This window comes from Salvia hispanica, chromosome 1 (genome assembly GCF_029641045.1).
Source record: "Salvia hispanica isolate PSC_SH4W2 chromosome 1, Shi_PSC_v1, whole genome shotgun sequence".
NCBI lineage: Eukaryota > Viridiplantae > Streptophyta > Magnoliopsida > Lamiales > Lamiaceae > Salvia > Salvia hispanica.
The window spans coordinates 34,581,480-34,606,083 of record NC_142692.1 but is presented as its reverse complement, the minus strand read 5'-3'; the positions used below and the strand labels follow the sequence as shown (position 1 = coordinate 34,606,083).

The following is a 24,604-nucleotide window of genomic DNA, read 5'->3' as shown; positions in this document are numbered from 1 at the left end:
GGATAATAGTGTCGTGTGTAATTTAACGGAAATTATTATTCTAGGTACAGCATCACATATATAAAACGTCATTGTTTTTTTTAGTAGAAACGTTATCGTAAATAAATCCATACGTTGGAGTAAAAACGAATCTTGAAAAATTATTGATCTAAAACTTCAGTTTTCAGCTCACTGAGAGCAATGTTACATGGTGCTATTTTACACATATTTATAATGGTAATTGAAATTTTTACGTTTAGTTATACCTATTAGGCTACTCTATACGAATAGACAAATATACAAAAAAATATATACTAGACTCCAAATTCTTTTTATTTTTTTGAAAAATCATGAAATATTATCAATTAAAGTAGAAATATATCAAAATTTAACAAAAAATATCCCATACGGTGTATATATTTTTTCGACCTTTGTATGCCATTATGGCTCGCTTAATACCACATGAAAATTGCAATTTAATATCATAAATATTCCTGCATAAATGATAGTAAAACATATCGTTTCAATGCATTTATTTCTATACACTATTTTCTAAAATGATCATACTTTTATGTTTTAACTACTAGTTTAATTAGTTGTCAATCGTTGTTACTGTTGAAATCTATTGTTAAAAATTTTCATTCGAACTAAACTAAGTTATTCAACGACTATGTTAATTATAATATCTTTGAACGTCAACTTGGATAATTTAATTATTGATGGGCTTAGCATTTTGTTAGTAGATTAATTTATGGTGAGTTTAAGTGAACATTATTAGATATTGAAAACTAAGTACTACTTAATTTGTTGTTACTTTATTATGATTTTCTTCTTATGGATAAAGTCATGATCATGATGTGATGATCTGTTTCAATATATAAATAGTCTAAGTAGGTAGGTGATTGTTGTTGGGATTAATTGGTGTGTTATTAATTTCAAACCAAGAGATTTTGGAGGGCCACTTCTATTTTCAAATTCCACGTAGCACGATGAGCTTTAGCGAACATTGTAATCACCGATAATTGCCCAATAATGACTATTTTAAAGTAGCAAAATTCTAAGTAAGAGTGACATTTCTAAATTCTAATTGAGAGATTGTTCCGAAATTATGGTTAATTATAATCGGTTAGTTATAATTTTTTGTATCAATTCAAGAAAATTGGGTATCCACAGCTTTAGATTATGGGTTTAATCGGAAAAACACTAAGTTGTATTTGGTACACAGAATTCAAGCCATGGAATTGAAATTGGGAGCTTCAATTCCAATTTTGCTGTTTGATACCAGAAAAAAAGTGGATTTGGAATTGAATTATAATTCCAAAATTTTGAATTTCATGATTTAAATTCCAAAATTTTAGATAAAGAATTCCAAATCCAACATCTCAATTCCGCGGGTCAAATTAAAAACATGCGGATCCTAAGCGGGTCAAAAAAAAAAAAAAAAAACGGGTCAAACCAATTTCATTCTCCCTCTCTAGCTCGCCTCTCTCTGCGACAGAAACCCTAATCTCCCCTTCTCGGGAGCTTCCTTCGTCTCACTACAATCAATTAGGTATTATTCGGCATCGAAAATTTGTTATTCTTATCACCATCCTGTGTCGTGCTTGATTTTGTTTCAATTTTTTTAAATCTCCATTTTTGCATATCTGTCAAATGTTTGTTCAAATTGATTGTAATTGTTAGCTAGGGTTGATTGTGTTACTGTCTCGAGATTGAGGGTTCGAGGGTTTTGTTAGCTAGGATTTGATTGCCACATGCTTTGTAAGGCTAGCTAGTAATTTTACTTATTCCCAGAATTAGCTGAGTTGTGTCACGCAGATAGAAAATAGAAAATAGAAAGTTGATTTCTTGAACATTTTGATCTTTGTGGATCCATTTGTGGCTGTTATCAGCCGTCACTTTCCCAATCAAATTGAACATTATTTATTTACTACTAGTGAAATAGTTAAGCCATATATGAGTTGGTTAATCATCGAAGCATACCCTTCATCATAATTGTATGTATCATGTGATATTTTGAAGAAGAGGTTAGTCTTCAGCCCTTGATACTCTTCCCCATCTCAACACCAGAAGCTGCAAAATTACCAAAGCCATCTTCACAAACCAATGTCCTAATCCAACAAAATTCATTACCTTTTTTGCTAAAGCTTTCTTTTGGTTTTATAGAGGTGTGAGCAGCAATTACCAACAAAGCTAATAATAAGGTATGGTTCTACATTATTCAAGTATTATTGTCATCCCTTTGCTATTTCTAGAGGTTTTTTGGTAGCACTCTTGCCAAACTTTATTTTGAAATGGTTAAAAAGCAGTACCTATTGTTCTGTTATTGTCATACTTTGCTGCTTTTTTTCTTTGCAAAAAATGTGTTTAAGTTTACATTACTAGATTATATCTAAAGTGAATCTGATTGGTGTGGTGGTCTTCATTTGGGAGTCTTTAATGGTGATTTATTTACATATATCATTTGTGATTTTTGAACAATAAGATAAGAGTTTTCAGTTATAACTTAATTTGTAGCAGCTGATTCTCCCTACTTACATATAATGATTCTGTTTTTCACTCTTTATCACATAACACATTTATATAGTTGGAGTGAAGCTTCATTTTTTAGTTGCAATGGTTGTTCAATTTGATATATGACTTTACTTATAAATTTTTATTACCTTTTAGCCTTAGTATATGGATATCCATATGTCTGGGTCAGATGAAGAAAGTGACGATGATAGTTATTTCAATAAGATATTCATTACTCATCAAGGTGATGATCATGAAGAGGAAGAGAGTCAACCACATATGGTTGATGATTATCATAATGGGATGGAAGAGACTCAACACTCGATCGAATTACAATTGTTCAACCGTTCAAGTTACAAATGAGTGGACTAGATTTAAGGATAGTCTAGTTGAAGCTATGTTTCTCCATTATCAAAATAGCCGTAGCTTTTAGGATCGTTCTTATGAAACTATTGTAATCACTTGTTACTTATGGTTTGCTTCTTGTTTTGTTACTCATTATTATCACCATTTATATCTATGTATTGTTTTTCCTTGTTTTATGCAAGTTAGTTTTTTGTGTTGTGATTATTTTTGTGTATGTGAAGATTCTTGTAGTTTTTTTGTGTTGTGATTATTGTCGTTTGTCACAATTTTTTCACAACCTTTCTCATCCCCATATTACATTGATTTTAGATGTCTTACTGGAATTTTTTAATCAACGGATAAGAATATTTTTACTATTTATTCAACTTATATCATAAGATAATTATTTTAAAATGATGATAGCTAATTACAAATCAATATTGATTATTTGAGATGCTAAATAAAGTAGTATTTGAAATTATAATCTACAATTCTATATTAATTTCTTAATTATACCAAACAAAAGAATTTGGATTTGAATTGCAATTCTATATCAATTCTTTAATTATGCCAAACAAAGAATTTGGAATTGAATCAATTCCATCCAATTCAATTCTACAGAATTCCAATTCAATTCAATTCCAATTTCGTGTACTAAACGAAGCCTAAATATAATTTCATTTAAACGATGTTTGTTTTTGCAAGCACTGTATAAATTTTGTGTCATTTTGACATTGTTTTTTGTTTCGGCAATTTTAGCGTCACAGACGTTGCCTACATCTCCAACTCGAGCCGCATTACTTGGTGTTGATCTATTAGAGCATCCCCAACCCCATCCTCAATTCAGACCCCAAGTCCCCTCCACGTCATCATTCTCCTAAATTTGAGTTCCAGGCCACAACTGTTGTAACCCTGCAGGTCCTATCCTGGGCCACAACTATTAAATTGCACTATTCACAATTTCAACATATTTTATACATGAAATAAAAAAATGTCTAACAATTAAAATTGGAAAAATTCATTATTCAGTCGAAAAAAGAAAATTACAAATCTTTTTTACAAATCCTAGAAAAAATTTTTATTAAGACCTAGAATAAAAATTACAAGTCCTAGAAAAATTATTGAAATAATTTAGAGGATAGAAATGGAGAAATTTGTAGAAGAATGTTGAAGAAATTGGTATAAATAGGCAAAAAAAATCAAAAATCAAAAATAAAAAAATAAAAAATTTGGGGTATGTGGCCCGTCCCGTCGTGCGTAACCTTGAGCCGGGCCGGACCCCGGGAGCGGCCCAAGGGACGCAACTGCAGCCTTGGGACCAGCCCAGGCCGTGACTCTCCTCCGTCTAACCCTGATCCCGGGCCGGGACTTGCGATTTGCGGCCCGGCTAGCGTTGGAGATGCCCTTAGCCTTGCTGTTTATTGTTCCGTTATTGGAACATTTTAATACAGTCCAACATAATCGGCTAAAGATTGTATATATATATATATATATATATATATATATATATTTAATTCTTTATGATTATTTATTGATTGGCCCGATTACATAATCTACTAAGTTAATGCTCCATTTTATTAACTGAGTAGTGATATAGAGAAACCACTACTTAAATGCATAACTAGAGAACACGAATTTAGTTCACTATAAAAGTGATTTCGTTCACTATAAGAGTGATTTAGTTTACTACACGAAGGATTGAATCAAAACGCCATTATAGTGAACTAAATCCATGACGGAGTAAATATTTCACTATAAAGGTATTTTGGTTCATTCCTTGTTTTAAAATTCATATTGTGAACTAAAACGCTCATATAGTAAGCTAGATTGTTTTGATTTAATGGCTGAAATTTGTTATTTAGTTATACACTTAATATTAATTATACTTAATAAGGACTATCATATAGATACTACTTTTAATTAATGGTGATTCGAAGTGATGGTGTCGAAGACTCTAAGGTTAGGTTTGAGACTCGCCCAACCCAAACATTTTTGTTTGTTTTCCCAATTACCGAGAAAATGAAAGTATTTAAGCCGTTTAAATATCAAACAGCGCCCAATATTTTCCCTCGCTAGTCGCTTCTTCACTTCAAAACTTGAGAAGAGAGTAAAGATGGAGAAGATCGGCGAGGATCTGCAAACGGAGAAGCTTAAATCGCAGATCGACGAGGATCTGCAAACGGAGAAGCTGAAGATGCAGACTGCAATTCGTTGCGCGAAAGCTGCGATCCTTCTGTCTTCCCTCAAAAACGCCACAAAAGCTTTAACCACCGATGTTCCCCAACTCCAGGTCTATTTCCTCTCTCACACACACAACGATGTTTTAATGAATGCAATTCGATTTATGAGTATTCTTCTGATTCAAAATCGATTGAGATTCATTTTCAAAACACGATAGCTGTTGATATATGAATCTAGTCTGTTTGTGTTTGAATTTGATGCGAAATGTGTTAAATCTCACACCGGACTGAAAATAGGAGCTGATTGAGAATTATTGATTTCAGCACGAATCGAGGATCGAGAAGTTGATGATCGATTTGGTGAAGGAGAAACAGAAGCTGAAGAATTTAAGGCATTCGATCGGAATTTTAATCCTCTTTTACTTCTTAGTTCTGTTCATCTATCCCATCTTCCTCAAATTTCTTTGACCTTTTGCGTCCTGAAATGGCTATGCTTCACGCGATTTTTGCACAATGTCATTACTAATTCTCGATTTATGAAGATTTATTGATTTCGAAGGAATGAAGATCACCGTTCAATTTTGTGTGTTTTTCGTGCCATTCTCTTTCTCTGCTTCCTTCGATTACTGCTGCAATATTTTTGGGCTCTATTCAGGCCCAAAACGTTTCTCTTATGGTTCCCGATCCATTTAACATCAAAAAATACAATAAAATATGAATTCACACTCAAATAATGATTTAGAGTGAAAAAAAATACAATTATGAATTTTATATGCCGAAAAATGTTACTTTTTGATAAATAAAATATAATTGTAAAATTTAAGTATAAAGTAAAATATTATTAATCGTTGTCTGAACAGAAATATCTTATTGTTTCATTATAGTTGACTCACTTTTTTTTAAAATAATGTATTAAATTTCTCTTATTTTATTCTCTCAATCTTTTAAACTTTTTACTACTCCAAATAATTATTACTATTACTTCTTCACTTAACTCACTAAAAATAATTTTCTAATATTTTTGTACCTAAAATAAATGATTAAGTTATATAGTAAATGCTGCGTATTATTTTATGATGAAACTATTAATAGTAGTACTATTTAAATGTTGTGTTATGTAACTAGTTTAATTTTTCTATTATTAACTTGGTTCAATAATTATTATTGTAAAAATTAGTGATGTCTAGAGAGTTTTAGTACCACACGCTAGCTGCACAACCTACCATACCCCCAAAAAATGGTCCATAACTAAAATTTCTATTTGCTAGAAAGAATTGGTAACATCACAAAACGAATCATTTTATTCTTTGATAAAGAAGTGAATTTGAAAACAGTTCCAACAAATAAGCATCTCAATGAAATTTATCTTTATTAATTTAATATTTTTTTCAGTTTTGATATTCTAAAATTAATTTTACCAATAAGCTAAGTTTATCTAATGTTAAAACTAAATTAACTCCTAAAGCATTTTATATTTATAATTTTAAACAACGTTCAACTGCCTAATCTACGTGTGAACCCCTCACTATTAGCTCGATATTCCCAATCTCTCTCTCTCTCTCTAACACTCGAGTGCGACGGAGATGGTGGAATCCGGCGACGGAGGAGGGGAATACAGCTCCGCCGATGCGGCGGCGGATTGCACGTGCGGCTCCAGCGATTGCGCCGAGTGCTGTAGGCGGAGATCGTCGAGCTCGAGCCTGCCATCATCTTCGTCGTCGTGCTCTCTGCTGAGCTTCGACTCCTATCCGGTTCAGGACTACGATAAGCTGTGGAGAGTCTACACGGCTTCCGTTAAAGGATTCGCCATCGGCGCCGGACTCAAAGGCGGACTCGCAATTTTCGCTCTGCTCACTCGCCTCCGCCGCCGCCAAATGCTCCCCTCATCTAGGTAGTATTTTCGAGCTTTGCTCTGTTAATTGATTGAATTAGCTTCGCGATTTTCGGATAGATCTGAATTAGTATCCTCTCATTTAGGTCAGATTCTGCTTACACTAGTGGAGTTTGAGTTTTATTTGCCTTGTTGCATTAACGTCTATTTTCCCCAAATTAGGTTATTGTGGAAGTTCTGGAACCTGAATTAATTATTGCAATACATCTATCTTTAGGAGCCTACTAAGTTATAATGTTCGTGTGAAATCAATTGTATAAAGGTGGCTTAAATTTATGCATGGCACTGTTAAGGCTGATATTTGAAGAAATTCTAGATTGTGTTTTCCTTGAAAGTTTAAAAAAAAGAGATTAAAGTCTGAAGTTAAAATCTAACAAACATGATACTATATGATTGCTTGTTTGTTAGTTAGCATATGTAATGTTTCATACATGAAGTAACTGAGGAACTTACTTACTCATTAACCAACACTCTGTGAATATGAATTTTCTTTTCAGGAAAGTAGAAATGACTACAGCTAGTGCAGATTTAATCATTGCTTTGAAGGAGACATTAAGATACGGACTGTTTCTTGGTACATTTGCGGGAACATTTGTATCTGTGGATGAAATTGTTGCTGCTTTGGGTGGTCACAGAAGGCATGGTTTCATAAGCTTCATTACATTATGTAAATAGTTCTAGTTTATTATCCTTCATATGCCATGCTTAATATGTGTGCTAATTCAGCATCTTTGGTTGTTGGAATTTCCTATTTATTTAGGACGGCAAAGTGGAGGGCTTTGCTGGCAGGTGCAATAGCAGGGCCATCGATGCTGCTTACTGGGTTGAACACTCAACATACAAGCTTGGCAATTTACATTCTAATGCGTGCCACTGTTTTGGCTTCACGGTGTGGGATAAAAAGCAAGAGATTTGGTCGTATATGTAAGCCTCTTACATGGGCACATGGAGATATTTTCCTTATGTGCCTCTCTTCTTCCCAGATTCTGTAAGGCTCTATTTCCTACCCAAAAGTTCTGTTCCTGGTCAAGTTGTTAGTACTCTATTTGCATTTTTATATGTCCCACCTCAATCATTTTTTAAATCATTCTGGAAAACTGGGTCAAGATCAATTAGCTGCTAACACTTTGGTGTCTGTGAACGGTATATGCTGCTTATTTTGGAGTGTTAATCTGGGAACATTGACATGCAAAGTTGGTTTATTAGAATGATTGAGATTGCTAGTTAGTGTCAAAGGTGAAGAGGGTATAATGAGCACATCTTAACTATTCCAATGCAGAATTCATTGGATTCAATTTTTCTGTAAGGCCTTCGCCATTGTAATATGTAAGTTCGACCTAAAAATAAGAGCTGAGAAGTTTAAAATTGAAGTAGAAGCATGTCTGAAAAAATTTATTTAATCAAATAATTGAGTTTTAAGACATTTACAATATTTGTGACTGTGGTTAAATTATGCTTTGCTTCTAGACCTGTTTTGCATGACAATCTGAAAGACCTTTCGAGTTTTTCTTTTCATGGTGCTCCAGTTGATCTGCCATGACGATGTTGGTTCTCTGAAAAACCTAGAGGTTTTTAAAGCTGAAAATTCCACTTTGTATATTAGAAGACTTTATCCCAGGATATGATCTGATGTCCTTAATTATACAAGTTAGTTCATTTTCCTATTGATATACTAATATATGGGGTATTCTTTTTCAGGTCAGCTTACATTCTGAAGCAAGATAGTTTGCCCCAATCTTATAAATCGTTTCTGAATAAGCATGGGGCAAAGGCACCTGAAATCCTGAACGGTGTTAGAGATATTGCATGTGGTCTACCATTTACAAATTTGGATGCAATAGAGAAATACTACAAGTCCAATGGTGTTGATATCAAACTAGATCCACAAATGAAAATACCTTGCTCGGTAGGTCGAACTACCTTAATTTAGTATACACCTTTTCTAGGACCCTTTTGAATATTGGGTCCTTCAAATGCACGCTTTCCGCACACACACACATCCATTCATTTCTATAAATCTTACCAACCTAGTTTACTCTTGAAAGAAAAGTGTCCATAATCACAGGCATTCTGCAAGATTTGCTGAGAGTGTCCCCATGAAAAATGAGTTTTGCATGTTTTCATCAAAACATGGCTATACTTGATACTTCCATGCTAATACTTGTTCATTGCATCGATTTATTTGTAAGATATTTTTTTTCTTCAGATTGTCCATGGGAACCAAGCATGTGGATCACATTTCTTTTCCTTTCTTCTTCAAGCTTATAAAAGAGCAGTACCAGTTTATCTCCCAGTCTATCTGATACCCGCCCTAATTGTGCATCGTCAAGGTCTCCTGAAAAGGTTATTCTTCTTCGTTTTATTAACTTCTCTTTGATATATAATTCATTTGATGGCTAATTTAGATTCAGTCATGTTTAGGAATTTCTTCTGTCTGAGTGCTTGTTTGCTCAAGTAGTCCCCAATAATGAAAAACATGCATGCTCTTCGATCTTAAAAAACATGTAATTTATTTTATGGCTAATTTGGAATCAGTCATGTGTAGCAATATCTTCTGTTAGTACAAACCTATCCCACATCGGACATCTGAGGGAAATTGGAAGGTGTATATAATTCCTGTCCAACCCCAATTAGTCTGAAGTACAGAAGTTGAAAGCTCAGCTTAGTGCTGAGTTTGATATGAAGGATTTGGGTGTTGCGAAGAAAATTCTGGGCATGGAGTTTTCTAGAGATAGAGAAAAGAAGAAGCTTTATCTGTGCAGTAGGGAGTTTGATGTACGCCATGGTCTGTACTAGGCCAGATATAGCGCATACTGACAGCGTTGTTAGCAGGTTCATGGGAAATCCTGGAAAGGAGCACTGGCAGGCTGTGAAGAGAATCTTTCGTTACTTGAGAGGTACGTCTGATGTTGGTCTCATTTATGAAGGTGATACTCACTGTTTAGTGACTGGTTATTCTGATTCTGACTACGCTGGAGATGTCGATAGTAGAAGATCTATGACCGGTTATGTTTTCACTCTTAGTGGTTCTGTTGTTAGTTGGAAAACAACTTTGCAGGCAGCAGTTACTTTGTCTATTACTGAAGCAGAGTATATGGCGTTGACAGAAGCTGCTAAAAAGGGAATATGGTTGCAGAGGCTAGTTGTTGTGTTATGTGACAGTCAGAGCGCTATTTGTTTAGCCAAGGATCAAGTCCATCATGAGAGGACTAAGCATATTGATGTGAGATATCATTTTCTAAGAGATGAGAAGAGAATTGAGGTGAAGAAAGTAGGTACTGCTGATATGTTCATCAAGTCAGTCCCGCAGAGCAAGTTCCAACATTGTTTGGACTTGTTTAATGTCATGAGCTGTTAGTTGCCCGTGGAGGGCAAATCTGAGGCAAGAATGGAGAAGTTTGTTTGTCTGGTATTATGATGATGCGTCTGCAAGGGAGATTTCAAGTCAAGGTGGAGATTTGTTAGTATGCCTTGAATTTGTATAGGATTAGGTTTCCTAATTGGGATAGGATTATGTTTTCTAGGCCCAGTCCGTCTAATGTGTGCCTATATATATGGGAGTAGAGCACATGATCTGTATCTGAAAATCGCAGTCATAATACAATTTGTTCTCCGTTCTTGCCCGTGGGCGTAGCCAACACAACGTTGATGAACCACGTAAATTTTGTGTCTATTTACGTTCTTTTGTTTCTCGATTCACAATTGTCCTATTTGTCATAACAAACTGGTATCTAGAGCCAGGTTAGGTGGCTATGGGTCGGGCCGCGATCCATGTTTGTGTCGACTGCGTCTGTCCCGATGTGATCTGGTTTGAGGGGGAGGTTTGTTATGTACAAACTTCATCCCACATCGGGAGTCTGAGGGAAGTTGGAAGGTGTATATAATTTCTGTCCAACCCAATTAGTTTGAGGCCTTTTGGGAGTGACCCAAAAACAAATCCATGCGGGCTTGACCTAAAGCAGACAATATCAAACTAATGTTTGCCGACGCCGACAATCCTGACAAGTGGTATCAGAGCCAAGTTGGCGTCGGGTCTGGTCCGATTTGCGAGACCCATGTTTGAGTGGGGCCGACGATCCGTCTGAGTCGGAGCCCATTATGTGTTTCGATGTGGTCTCGGTTTGAGGGGGAGGTTTGTTAGTATAAACCTATCCCACATCGGACATCTGAGGGAAATTGGAAGGTGTATATAATTCATGTCCAACCCCAATTAGTTTGAGGCCTTTTGGAAGTGACCCAAAAACAAATCCGTGCGGGCTTGACCCAAAGCGGACAATATCAAACTAATGTTTGCCGACGCCGACAATCCTAATATCTTCTATCTGAGTGGCTGTTTGTTCAAGTAGTCCACAAGAATAGAAACATGTATGCTTTATTAATCAGATGACTAAACTGCTTGCATGAGTTTAATAAAAAATAATAAAATTAACATAGAAAATGTTTTGGTAAACCTTGCCAGTATACACATTACATGCTCTGATTTCCCAACGGACATATCATATAATGTGCCATCTTATTCTAGCCTTTGAAAATCATGTTGCCCAGAACAGCTCAACTTCAAATCCCTTTCCTGGAAATGGAGTTAACATGCTATCATTAGACTATACATAGAGACAAATTTTCATATTAGCTGAACTAACTGGATTCCTAACTATATTACTACGAACTTTGTAATACGTTGGCTACAGCCTACATTGTATAGTATTTATATTTTCAATTAGAATATGTAATTTCCTCCACTCAATATTTCTGCATGATGTATAACGAAGCTATACCTCCCTTATTACCTAGTGCACTATGTCGATCTTCTGTGTAGTTTTTAGTAACTTCTTTAATTTGTCGATCTTCTCTGTGTGTGTAAAAGCATGGATACTTTTAAAACTATTTCTGATATATCTTATGATTAAAAAATTTCCAGGCCTCACAATATTTTATGGAAAGGTATTCTTGGTACAGCCAGGTCAAGCTTGTTTCTCTCAATGTACTGTTCATCTGCTTGGTAAGGAATGAATTCATGTTGTAATTTGATGTCCACTCTTTTCAGACAAATTCCAATTTCAAATTATATAGAACTTTCCATTGGATAATCCCCTCTTTGTTTTAATTTTGTTTAATTAGTTTTGTGCTATAATTGTTGATTGTCGTGTTACGATATCTCCACTCAGGATATGGACATGCTTCCTGTTTAGGATCTTCAAGAGATGTAACATTCCCATGGTGGCAATGGGAACGGTAAATTTTCATTCGAGCAAGTACAGTTTTCAAAGTGAGAGTGAGCTTTTCTTACAGTGAGCATTTTATTTGTAACAGTTTCCAACTGGTCTAGCTCTAGCAATTGAGAAAAAGAGCAGAAGGATCGAGATATCCCTGTACTGCCTCGCACGAGCAATCGAGAGCTTCTTCACGTGCATGGCTGATGCAGGGTACTTGCCTCACTCAAAAAGATTCAAAAGAGCCGACGTCTTGGTCTTTAGTATATCAACAGCAATTATCATGCACTGTTACGCCATGGAGAGAGACGTCTTCCGGTCAAAGTACCTCAACGTGCTTGACTGGGTGTTTGGCGTCCCTCTTCCGCCATATGATACAACTCCACGCAAGAAGAAGTGATGAATTGTTGTTGCAAACTGTAAGCCTCCATTTCTGGAAATTTTGTTGTAAAAAATATTTCCCCAATCTGGTGGGAGCAAAAGCTTGTCGCATACAATTGATGCTTTTTGAAGTTCAATTTAATTTTTATATCCCGCTGAACAATTTTCAGTGGGTTGATAGAATTATTTCCTCTCTTTTTTATTAATTATGTTAGGTTGATCATAAAAAAATCTTGACATATGGAAAGAGGAAAAATGCTTTTACTGATGTGTTCCTAACATCATAAAGTGCTTTAATATAGCAAGCGCAGAATTTCTGAAACAAATGAGGAAATTTTAATTGGGAACTTAACAAGTGCTTGCACAGATCTTAGATCGTAAGAATTGCTACAGCACAGTAAATATATAACTTCAGCACAGTAAATATATAACTTCGAACACAGATCTGAGAAGAAGTCGAGAACAATGGGTGTGACAGGGATTGAGATTGTGTCCGGATAAGGATTATGCTATACATACAGAATTTGAGACCGATGAGCATCAACCAGAACGGATCCCGCCCATGAATGTTTTTGGGTCAGGGCAATTCCCACTGAACTGAGCTTGCGAGAAGTCAAAGCCCGGGTTCTGCAGAAAAGATTACAGTGGAAAAGCAAATGTGAGATTCAAGATTACAGTGGAGAAGCAAATGTAAGATTCTAGATGTTACAATATGCTTATATGTGTTGATGGGGAACCAAATCTTCAGAATCCAGCACAATAAGATTTTATGCAACGAGGTTCACTATGTAAAAGTTTCTATTATAGATCAGGAACTTAAGAAAAGTAGCTAGACATGATTATACAGGAAATTAGATACTAATACTCAATTGTATTAGGGGATATGGAACATACGGGTGCAATTAGTAATATGTAGTATAGTAAGGAGTACTATATTTCATGCTAGAAATATATGAAAGTTATGACCTTTAACTGAAATATTACCAAAACATACACCTTTCATCTATCAAACAATCAAAAGCTAAAACCTGGGTTGTTTTCGGTGAAGAATTAAGATGGTGTACCTCTTCTTGAAATCGTTGAAGCATGAGACGCCTCTGTTCGAGATCAGCAGCATATGGATCCAACTGGGCTTGGCCCATTATAGGTGAAGACCATGTCTGACCTTTGTCCCTCTTATGCAAGGTTATGTGCATTATATTGTCTTCTGCAAGATACCAATTTGAAAATACTGTTAAGTCGTGCACTAGGAAACAAAGCCAATCATTAGCATATAATGATATCCAAACATGTAAAGTTTACTACATTAATTTAGCATGAGAATCAACTGAACCCATTCGCCCATGCTTTTGTGCACATAGCCACATATAGCAATATGGGAAATCGCAGGGCATCCCAGAACACATTAAATTCCCCCAACATCAAGAACCATAGCTTCGTTACATCAGACAATTTTATGAGCATGTCAAAGTTTGGGCATGTACTTGTTGTCATAGGCTTCATTTCTAAGCATTGCAGAGACTTTGTCCAAATGAAAATGTTAGCATTGCATTCCATAATTGGTGGAGTCAGATTTCTCAAATTCGTAGATTCAAACTTATCCAGATTCAACTATACTTGAGCAATTAAATACTAATTACAAATTGATTTGAGTTCTTACACTTGTTCTTCCAAAGATCACTGATTTCTAGAATCTTAATCTCATGGTTTCTAATTAAAAAGATGCACAGCAAAAAGCATCTCAATAAAATTGAAGTTACTGCATAACTAACTACATATGACTTCTTCAAATGTTTCAAGATGTATTTTTGTGCAAAAAAAAAGCATTCAATCCTCAGGTCCTAAAATCTGGAAGATACTTTGTCTATGTTAACTTTGTACCACAGCACTAAAGCTATCAAGAAAAATTAATAAAGAAGCAACAAAGCTATCATACTCATCTATATTCTACGCCATGATTTCCCAGAGAGAAACGACTCATCAATGTAGACTCACGGCCTCATCTACCTAAGTGCTATCCTATAAACTTGCCCTAGAAAAAAACTAAAACAGATGCTTTCCTTTAAGTTAAAAACAACAGGGCACAAGAACATACCAAGAGTCCAAAAGGAACAGTCCGTCTTCACCGGGAAGGCAAGGTCGTGCTGCAATTCATCAATGAAAGAAACAAGACAAAATCACTTAATACAGCTAACAAGTCACAGAAAGAAATGGGACAAATTTTCCAAGAAAAAGGCACAAAACCATACATTAAGGTAGGGCGGATTCCCTTTGATCCCAACTTCAACATGCTTGGAATCAATTTTGCAGTGAAATAACTTCTTCGGAACGTTAGCTGGAAGCTCAATGTACATATTCACCTCTTCCAGCGTTTGATCCCAGTCGAACACCTTTTGCCCTAAACACCAACAATTCCATAAGTCCATTCATCATCATATCTAGATACAAAATCTACTCTTCTAGAAATGATACCATTGTGAATGTAGCTGTGGCTTTTCTCAGGAGCTAATTTCTCGGCCATTTCTTTTGTGTTTTTGATCGGATCTTCTCTCTCTCTCGTCTATACGCTGTTAGCTATGGAAATTTGATCAATCAAAATTTTCTACCTCAGCAATCCAGACAATCAATTAACAGTAAAATGCGAGCACAGTATTGAAAATTTACAGCAAATTTGGCATTAATGCGATATTATTAGTATTATTTTCAGATATGGATTTGCTCAATTTCTGAAAGGCAGCTGAAACTCAGAAAAGTTGGAGACGGATTAAGTAATTGAAATAAATCGCAACAGTTATACGAACGAACCAGAAAATTTCACGAACACCGTTGAAATTAAGCTAAAACGACGGCGGTGGCGGTGGCGGTGGCGGTAAAGCGGAATTTGGTATTGTGTGAGAGATTGGGGCTTTGAATCTTTGATTACAGAAGTTAGGATAAATTCCATTTAGACCCCATAACAATGGATCATATACATTTGACACATTTAATTATTTTGTTAATACAACGAGGCCCTAATGTTTAGTTTATAGCAAAAACACAATAAAACATTTCAAATTATTATTTTCCATCATTTATTTTAAAATTTTAATTTTGTTTACACGAAAATGATTACATTATTATTGGTGTTATTTCGTATTAATTCTATTTTGCTCTGCTTTCCGTTTCAAAACAATATTGGAAATAACACATTAAAAAATAAGTATACTAATTGTTTTTTTAAAAAAATAAATAAAGAAAATCCTCTGAAACGAACACGAACACGTTAGCTTGACATGAAATTATAATTTAACATAAAATTATAGTGTCATGAATACAATGACAACTTGACACTAATCAATTTATTTATTGTGTGTTACGGTCATCTTTGAAATTGTGAGTCCTAATTTTTAAAACTATCATTGCGTATTTTGTTTGCTTCAATCTCTACTATTACAAATATTTAAACTTGAGGATGATACAGATCAGTGTAGACACTCTTAACACTAGTATTTAGTTTTTGTGATTGGGTTGGGCGCAGCAAACTATATACGACGCTCGCAGCCACTCCACCGAGGAGGGGAGCTATAGCATACACCCATTGATTCTTGTACACTCCAATGGCTACTGCAGGGCCTAGGCTTCTTGCCGGGTTCATCGAAGCTCCCGTTATCGACCTACGTGTAAAATTAGGTTAATTTAGTTTATAGTCTCAACTTCTAAAGAATTTCAATTTACATAATCAACTTCAAGAAATTATTTAATTATGGTAATCAACAATAACAAAATCAAATTTGCAGCTAATTCCAGGGTGTTCTTGGAACGCCAGAACTCCGAATATTATGGTATCAACATGCTTACCCTCCGATGAGAGCGTTGAGCAGCAACGCGCCCCCGATTGCAACTCCACATAGTGCGTTATTCTGTCATTCATTGAATTTTAAGGTTTAGGATTTATGAACTATGACTGAAAAATTACAAAGTAAAAAAAGTGAGTGGAAAATGTACTGCTCTGTCATCTGAAGCAACTCCGAAAATGGTGAAAATTAGTATGAAAGTGAGTATGAATTCCCACACAATGGCTTCGAGATCGGAGGTTGAAGTAGGAGAGTATTGTGTTAGCATTGGTACAAAGTTTATTTGGTGTTTAAATAGTAGTCTTAGTGTAAAAGATGCAAGTGTTGAGCCAAATAACTGAGACAACACATAGATTGGAACCTGCAAAATCGAATTTGAATTAGAAAAATATTGATGAAATTTAAATCATAAATCAGTATACTAAGTCACAAGACATCTTATAGATTTCAATCTCACTTTAAAATCCTATGTTTAGGGGATCAAGTTTCCAATATCAATTTCTCCCTTACGTGCCAATTAAAATATTGTTCTATTCGTATCACTATAGTTGACTTGTATTCGTTTTCGAGTGTTTTATTACACTTGAACATAAGTTATGGAGTAGTATCTGGTAAATTACATGTAAATAATCTTGCCAAAAAAGAAATCGGTAAAGTGAAGTAGGACACTTACTTGGATGAAGGGCAATCTACAAGCCACTGCAAACGCGACAGTGACCGCAGGGTTGAAATGGGCCCCAGAGACATGGCCGACGGCGTAGATCATGGCCATCAAAGCAAGTGCAGGGATGAACGCGGCTGCCAATGCCGTTGGGTCGTCTCTGTAGACTAGAGCGGCCCCACAGCCCGCGAATACGAAAACGTACGTGCCCACAACTTCGGCTATAATCTGCATAACACAAACAAGAATCAGTCCCTTTGCAAACAACAAACTCTTGTTATAGTAGTACATAACATGGTGCTAAGAGAGGTACCTTTTGGAAGTGAGATGGGGTTAGAGGTTGATGGTGTTTTGGTGTTTGATTATGCTTAGGTGGTTGGATATCTGCTGGCATAGTGTGTGGGGAGTTAATGCTGAAAATTATGGAAGGAGAGTTGGCCATTGCTAGAGCACGATTTGGCTAAGTATAGAAATTGATGATGTTGAGTTCGATTTGCTTATTCGTTTTGGGGGTATTTATAAGTAGTGGATTGTGTTTGATAGTTTAAGGTGAATCGACATGTGGAGAGAGATGCTTTATATTGTGTTTTTTCATTTGATATTCTTGTAGTTATTGGTAAAATGTATTAAAATTATAAATTTTAGTAGAAATTTGGTATTTTTAACAAACCTAAAATGTGTTCTCATAAATCATGAACTTTTATGTAGTGTAATAAATTTTTAACGATTTGCAATTCCGGCAAAATTTGGGAGGAAATTATAAACATAAGTAACGCACAGAACGATGTCATTTACATCAGACGTCATTTCCTATATTGGCTTAATTGTCCAACTACATTCTTCGATGTGCCACGTCAAATTCAATTTAGATAAAATCAAATCCGTGAGAAATTTTCAATAAGACATAATTTCATGATATTAAGTAATTAAATTTTAAGTTCACGAGAACCACCAAATTTTCAACTAAAATTTGTACTTTAGGAAACATATCCTCATAAGGACAATATCATTACAAATTTATTAGCAGACGCAACGGTCTTGTTTTTTATGTAGTTACATACAAAACATTTTATTAGGGAATCATAGCATGGCATCCAAGATTATACTCACATGGTAAATTTTGTTTCTTACTCGATCTAGACTCTAACATATTGTCAAGAAATCTAGTCAGTATCTTAGTCCCAAATTAGCAATATTTTGGCCGGCACAACTTAGAAAGTACAAATTGGAATATTTTGCGTCACGTTTACCATTTCTCCAATATTTGAATTACAATAATTAACTCAACAAATTGTCTTTCATCGAATGAGCCGAGCATAAAAGAATGAGATTCCAAGAATAATTAACAACTAAGCGACCTAATATTTTATTCAGTGATTGGCATCGAATGTCATATTAGTTGGTTTTAGTAAGCAATGATCATTCATATAAAAGTAGCACTATCAGATAATCGGCATTTTTGTGCAATTGCAACAATAATCCGCATCAATAAATTGAATTAGAGTAAAATTATCATCTCAAAATCTAATTTCAGAAATAATGCAATACATCATCTTAGCTAAGAGCACGGAAGTGGGCCCGGACCCACTTTTACTCCTTGTCCTTAGCTAAGAGCACAACACCCACATCCGTGCTCTTAGCTAAGGACAAGTTCAAGGGTACCACCATTCTATTATTCAATTTATATAGAAACATTTCCACAATATTAAATTGCATTAAAAATTTAAAATTACATAATTAAAATCCTAAAAAATAAAAATTACATAATTAAAATCTTAAAAAATAAAAATACATAATTAAAATCCTAGAAAATAAAAAAAATACATAATTAAAATCCTACAAATTAAAAATTACACACGTGGAAGACTAGTCCTCTATCCCCAATTGCCTCTTGAGACCCCAGATCATTTGCTCATGTGTTGCAAGTTGATCCGGAGTCATCTTAGACGTATCGTTCAAATAGAGTTGACCCAAGAGGGTCCACAACGTGTTGTTCGGGGGTGGAGGAGGCACAAAGGGAGCGTGAGCGGGGACAGATGGAGTCGAGGCGCGGCAGCAAGTGGTCGTCGCCTTCTTCTTTCCTTGCGGCCGGCGGGAACTGCTCGGGCCAACGTCGGGGCTACCCAAGTTAGTTCCGGCAAGTTGGGTAGCCACATCATCGGAGGCGCCGTCGAATAGGGCTACCGACCTCGACCGTTTGCTGGAGGAGCTGGAGGAGGATGCTACTATGCCGCCCCTATACTTCGGATGTAGGCGCCCCTCCTGCCAACAATCGAGGTACTTGAACGCTTTGAACTTCATGCGTTGGTAGGTCGCCAAGGCGGCAGTGATGATGTCGAGCTCGCTCGTGCCGCTCCCCGCCGACCGCTCTTCCTGGAGGTAATACCCCTAGAACTTACTGATTGCCTCGTTGCATTTGAACATGCAATTGCACACCATACTATCATTGCGATAGATGGTTCCCCTCGGTCGGGTTTCATTGTAAAGACGAGTGATGCGCCACCTGTTGGAACTGGCAGCGGAAGCGGGCGCGTAAATAACAATCACATAATAATCAGATCTATTTAGCAGATTATTTAGACAAAACCTATTCGCGTAATTATCACATGTATCATGCTCATAACTTGAATTAATCAAACCTAAAACATGCTTTTCTACGGAGCAGAAAAATACCTAATTAATTCTCCAAAGAATTGAAGATGGCTAGCTTCTTCTCCACGTGATGCTTTGAGTACTAAACCACAAATCTTCTCTCTGGTTCCCGAACTGTATCCCAATATCAGTGTGGGCTGATCTTACTAGAATACTAGGACTTAAATAAAGAAGACAGAAGAAATCCTTTTTGGAATAAGAGAGGAATTCGAAAATCTCCTCAGCTGGGGAGGGGAATTTTCGAAAATTACAATAATAAAAATTGTGTTATTTCTGTCTCCTTTATTCTCCTTTTTATATTAAGTTCCTTTTGGGCCCAGACAGGGATCTATGGAAGGTTTTGGATATGGGTTCATCCAATTTACTTTTTACTAATTAAATTGAACCCACAATTTAATATAAGTTATAATTGGAATATTACGAGCAGCCACTACAGAAGTAATATTGAACTCTCCCCATCCAAATCCGAAATTACAAGTAATCCGGATTTCCGTTTAACTTTCATATCCCGTGCTTAAGATTAAAATGTTCATTAATTAATTAATGTCTGCTATTGACTTAATTAATTAACTTCTTATTAATTCCAAGAGTGGACTTAGCATGAAACGCTTATTTATTATTCATAGAGTAATCACACTCCAACTAGCTAGGTTCCGAATAATAAAACCTTGTTTCGCGCTCCTCTAGAGAACATTATCAAACGAGACTCAGCTCGCGCACGATTCAATATAATAGCAATTCTAGCACCGCTAGATACTGATCACCACTACCCAATATATCAGGATAATTAGGTTACGAAAAACCCGCACCATTTGATAAGTCAAAGCAGTGCATAATCAATACCATATGCTCAATGCTAACCTACATTGATTAAGAAATAAATATTTATCAAGACCTCGCCTTTCAGTAGATAGCCTAAGGCAAGTCTTGCTGTTAGATCCGTTCAGTGCTATACCACACCAATGTCATCTTATTTCAGTAAGGCTTAGAAATATGCGGACTGACATTGCAACCTTTCTCGTTGGATAGTCAAATTCCAACTAGGTTGTGAAATTCATCTTTTTCTTTATTTAGAACTGACTGTATTACCTTAAAGTGGACGACGCCCACAACCGGTCTACTAAAACAAAGACTTAGACTTTGTTAGGTTAACTTATACATTTAAACATGCATTAACATCTATTAAATGTAAAACATAACAACATTATGACAAAAAAATAATCTGTTTTATTTATTGGAAAATAAAATAAGAGTTTTACAGTATTCAATCACTCGAAACGTGATTTCTAGTATACAAACTCTAACACCACCAATACGTTTCCCCGGTTTGGTTCGTACCAACTTCCGGATATTCGGAGACTACCAAGTAGGCTTTGAACATCGTCATCATCTCACCCGGGGTGTTCGAGGTGCGGGTGCCACGAACAGGAGAAGTAGGAGTAGGAATAGAAGTAGGAGTAGGAATAGAGCTGCTGCTCCCTTCCGATCCGGGTTCGGGTGCCCACCCGAACCTGGAGGCGTTTCGGTCGTGCACCGGTTAAGGACGGTAGCCACCCGGAGCTTGCGAACCTTGGGTTTGAGGAGGAGCCGTAAATTGCGTTTTCGGACTAGGGAATGAGTCGAAGTCGAACCAATCGTGGTTCCAACCGCGATTGCCGAAGGGGTGACCGCCGGAGCCGAACATTGTGTAGTGTGGTGGGAATTTAGATGAGAGAATATGAGAAAAAAGATGAGAGAATATAGATGATAAAATAGATGAGAATGTGAATTTTTTTTGTGTTGAAATGAGGTATTTATAGATGAAAATGTGAAATTTGGGGGGAAAAATTAAAAAATAAATCAAAAGTGGGTAGAAAACGGATATAATTTTTTGGGAAGTGGGAAAATATTTTTTTTTATTTAAAAACATTTTTTTAAATAAATTTCAAATTTTTTAAAAAAATAAAAATAAAAAATCGAATTTGCACGTAGGGCTGCTCAGCGGCACAGGCGTGCTCTTAGCTAAGAGCAGCGTCGTGCCGCTGACACGGACGGACGAGTTGCAGCTAGAGATGTCAAGTGGGCTGGCCCAACCCAGCCCAGCCCGGTGTGGGCCGACCCAGGCCCGGCCTGTTAGTGAAATGGAGCGCGCTTGGGCTGGGCGTTGTGGTTTAATCGGGCTCCAATTGGGCTGTTTTCTAAACCCAGGACCGGCCCGGGCCCAGCTCATAACAACTCACTTATGTAATTAGTAGGTAAATTTGTTCCATATGTCATTTCAATATTAAGTGTTCCACTTTTTAATGACTTTTAAAAGAATAATGCATACAATCAAACAGTATAAATTTATTGTTACTTTTACACCACCGAGTTATTTGGCATAATTGATGAATTCAATTAACAACATCACGTGAACTAATATATTGATTTGCATAATGATTAGTTGACTATTTTTTTCCTTTCAAGATTAATTGATCTTATATTTAGATTTAATCATAATTTGCATAATTATAGGGATTACTCGTTCACTAATATATCCTATAATTACTTATGTGATTGTGTTATGAAAAATTTGATTTGTATAATTATAGAGATAAATTGTTACTTAATTTTTCATTATGAAAAATATTTTCATAATTATAGTGATGGAATAGTTAATTAAGCGTATGCCTTACGTATATATGTATATAAATTATAAAGATTATATATTGTGTAAATATATCTTAAGATCCATGATTGATGCATTCAATTACTAAACCTAAATCAAAACTATAAACAAAATTTATTTCCATAACCATAGTGATTAGTTAACTAATTTTTCTCTCTAATAATAGTGGATCATATTCTTAGAATAAAATTAATCGTTATTTCCATATCAATAGAGATTCATTGTCAATTAATTTCTCTTTACAAAATAGTGGATTCTAAAGTTAAAAGTAGTTATTTACGTAATTATAGATATTGTTAATTGATTTATTTCTATCAAAAATAATTCCATAATTATAGTGATGAATTAATTAGTTAAATTTTTATAAGTGTTAGATTAGTAGAATTTGATTCCAGATTATGTGGATATTTTTGCTTGTATATAAATCAATATACATAGACATTAATATTATATTTTATGAGTGTATATATGCGTGTAGTATGTTTTTGTTGAATCCTAATTTTGTGGAAAATGTATTTATGTGTCTATATAATATACTACCACTGCTATTTCAATATTTTTTGAGTAGATTTGACAATAAATCACATATTTTTAACTCTACCCAATATTCCAATTAACATATGTAAGTTGGCCCAGGTCCAGCCCGGCCCGACCCGGCCCAGGACCGGCCCACATATTAACTGGGCTCGGGCTGGGCCGGGCTCATCTATGCAAACCAAAACCCAGGCCCGGCCCAGCCCGTTCTAGACATGGGTCTAGGCCGGGCTGGGCCTAAGTGTCATCGGGCCTGACCGGGCCCACTTGACACCTCTAGCTGCAGCGGCGGACGGACGACGCCTGCTCAACGGCACACGAGGGACGGACGGCGATAAGAGCACCGCTGCGGATGCTCTTACTATTCTCCATTTTAACCTTTTCTTCCATTTCCGATTCAATTTTTTTTGTCACAACTTTTCTTCATTTCTTTCTCTAATTCCAACCTTTCTTTAACTCTCCAACCTCCAACAATTGGACTTTATTTGTAAGGGCTAAATACGATTACAAACAATTTCGATAAAATTAACAGTATACAGCAGAATTGAGTCGATTAAATATGATAACTACAAAAGCAACTCTCAAAGATTAGTTACAAAATGGGCCGAGGAACTCATTCAAATGAGGCCCAGCCCACTGTACACCAAAACCCTAGAATTCAATGCCCTTTATAATCCCACCTCTCTCAACACTCACCACATCTCCACATTCGTGCGATTCAGCAATGGTGAATGGAATTTTGAATTTTAGATCTCAATTTTTACATTTGTTTTGTTTTAGATTTTGAAAGAATTGCCTCTTCTTTCGGCTGCAAGGGAGCTGAGATCATCTTCGATGATCGATTTCCTGATGGCTTTGTTCTGGAGGCATAGAATTAAATTCAACCAAAGCGTTAGATAACCCTCTTCTTTTTTGCTCAAAGTTTTGGGTTCGCTCGCTCTGGTACATTTCCATTCCATTTTTTAATTTTTATTATTTAAGAATATAATATTGGTAGTACTTATTTTTGGGTATTTCATTGCTTTTTGAAAAAAATTGAAGCTCATTGTTTGGGTTATTCGAAATAAAAATATCGTTTCAACAATCAAGTACTCCCTTCGTTACTTTTGAGTCATTTTTTTCATTTTGGGAAGTTTCATCATAGTTGAGTCATTTCCATATATAGTAATTTTTCTCTTTTTTCTTACTTTATTCTTTCTGTTTTATTCACTTTTTACTTTATTCTTTCTGTTTTATTCACTTTTTACTTTTTTTCTTTCTATCTTTTTCTCTTTCTTACTTTTTTATCTATTTATTTAACACACTCAATATTCATTTCTTAAACTCCGTGCCAAACTCCGTACCAAAAAGTTTCCTCTCAACTATGAGGGAATGGAGGGAGTATTTTTTTCACTTTGTATTTTCATATTCTGTAAAAATGATTAGTGCATTTTTAACCATTTGGATATCCTTTTTGAGCTGACAATGAGAAAATCACTAGAAAGACTCAATGCCGAATCATGTTTCTCCCAATAATTTTCGATGAAATACAGACTGTTTAATTTTACATATTCTGTAATCTGTATTAATACTGCTGATAATATTATTGCAAAGTACAAATTTTGCATTTCAAGCTGAAAACACTAGCCTGATTTCCAAAAAATTAATCCTAAATAGTGTACTGCATCAGTTCAAAACTTTAAATGCCTAATTGTTAGGAAGAGAAAAATTACTGATATACTCCTAAAAACCAGTTTAAAATTTTAAATGGTGATGAGATAAAGAATTATTATTGAAA

General features: G+C 35.5%; 4 protein-coding genes and 1 long non-coding RNA gene across 9 annotated transcripts; 3 read left to right on the top strand and 2 right to left on the bottom strand.

Moving 5' to 3' along the window:
• The first annotated feature begins 1,377 nt into the window (after nucleotides 1–1,377).
• On the top strand, nucleotides 1,378–3,035 carry LOC125218850 (uncharacterized). The gene is made up of 3 exons (XR_007176036.2): nucleotides 1,378–1,531; nucleotides 2,146–2,183; nucleotides 2,650–3,035. It is a non-coding gene; the product is annotated as an uncharacterized LOC125218850 (long non-coding RNA).
• A 1,815-nt stretch (nucleotides 3,036–4,850) lies between these two features.
• On the top strand, nucleotides 4,851–5,579 carry LOC125218793 (uncharacterized). Its single transcript, XM_048120565.2, has 2 exons — nucleotides 4,851–5,128; nucleotides 5,343–5,579. The coding sequence occupies exons 1-2, from the start codon at nucleotides 4,952–4,954 to the stop codon at nucleotides 5,484–5,486; spliced, it is 321 nt and encodes a 106-aa protein (XP_047976522.1). The 5' UTR covers nucleotides 4,851–4,951; the 3' UTR covers nucleotides 5,487–5,579.
• Nucleotides 5,580–6,517: 938 nt separating this feature from the next.
• On the top strand, nucleotides 6,518–12,683 carry LOC125223439 (uncharacterized). Of its 4 annotated transcripts, XM_048126586.2 has the most exons (9): nucleotides 6,519–6,909; nucleotides 7,407–7,547; nucleotides 7,670–7,897; nucleotides 8,608–8,815; nucleotides 9,116–9,252; nucleotides 9,742–9,806; nucleotides 11,828–11,908; nucleotides 12,075–12,141; nucleotides 12,220–12,370. In XM_048126586.2, exons 1-9 carry the CDS (start codon nucleotides 6,602–6,604, stop codon nucleotides 12,233–12,235), a joined length of 1,251 nt encoding a protein of 416 aa, XP_047982543.1. In that variant the 5' UTR covers nucleotides 6,519–6,601; the 3' UTR covers nucleotides 12,236–12,370. The 4 variants fall into 4 exon arrangements, 3 of the variants coding, with proteins under 3 accessions (XP_047982542.1, XP_047982543.1, XP_047982541.2); XR_016134568.1 differs by lacking the exons at nucleotides 12,075–12,141; nucleotides 12,220–12,370 and adding an exon at nucleotides 10,017–10,359 and having other exon boundaries at nucleotides 6,518–6,909; XM_048126584.2 differs by lacking the exon at nucleotides 9,742–9,806 and having other exon boundaries at nucleotides 12,220–12,683.
• Nucleotides 12,684–12,741: 58 nt separating this feature from the next.
• Nucleotides 12,742–15,433, bottom strand: LOC125223299 (uncharacterized). 2 transcript variants are annotated; one of them, XM_048126381.2, is made up of 6 exons: nucleotides 15,306–15,433; nucleotides 14,973–15,074; nucleotides 14,750–14,898; nucleotides 14,596–14,644; nucleotides 13,565–13,707; nucleotides 12,742–13,127 (listed from the first exon to the last, which is right to left on the bottom strand). In XM_048126381.2, exons 2-6 carry the CDS (start codon nucleotides 15,019–15,021, stop codon nucleotides 13,041–13,043), a joined length of 477 nt encoding a protein of 158 aa, XP_047982338.1. In that variant the 5' UTR covers nucleotides 15,022–15,074; nucleotides 15,306–15,433; the 3' UTR covers nucleotides 12,742–13,040. The 2 variants fall into 2 exon arrangements, with proteins under 2 accessions (XP_047982338.1, XP_047982339.1); XM_048126382.2 differs by having other exon boundaries at nucleotides 14,973–15,067; nucleotides 15,306–15,407.
• A 334-nt stretch (nucleotides 15,434–15,767) lies between these two features.
• LOC125218300 (nodulin-26-like) lies at nucleotides 15,768–17,490 on the bottom strand. The gene is made up of 5 exons (XM_048119933.2): nucleotides 17,308–17,490; nucleotides 17,007–17,222; nucleotides 16,485–16,694; nucleotides 16,338–16,399; nucleotides 15,768–16,153 (listed from the first exon to the last, which is right to left on the bottom strand). The coding sequence occupies exons 1-5, from the start codon at nucleotides 17,434–17,436 to the stop codon at nucleotides 15,940–15,942; spliced, it is 831 nt and encodes a 276-aa protein (XP_047975890.1). The 5' UTR covers nucleotides 17,437–17,490; the 3' UTR covers nucleotides 15,768–15,939.
• Between the last annotated feature and the right edge of the window lie 7,114 nt (nucleotides 17,491–24,604).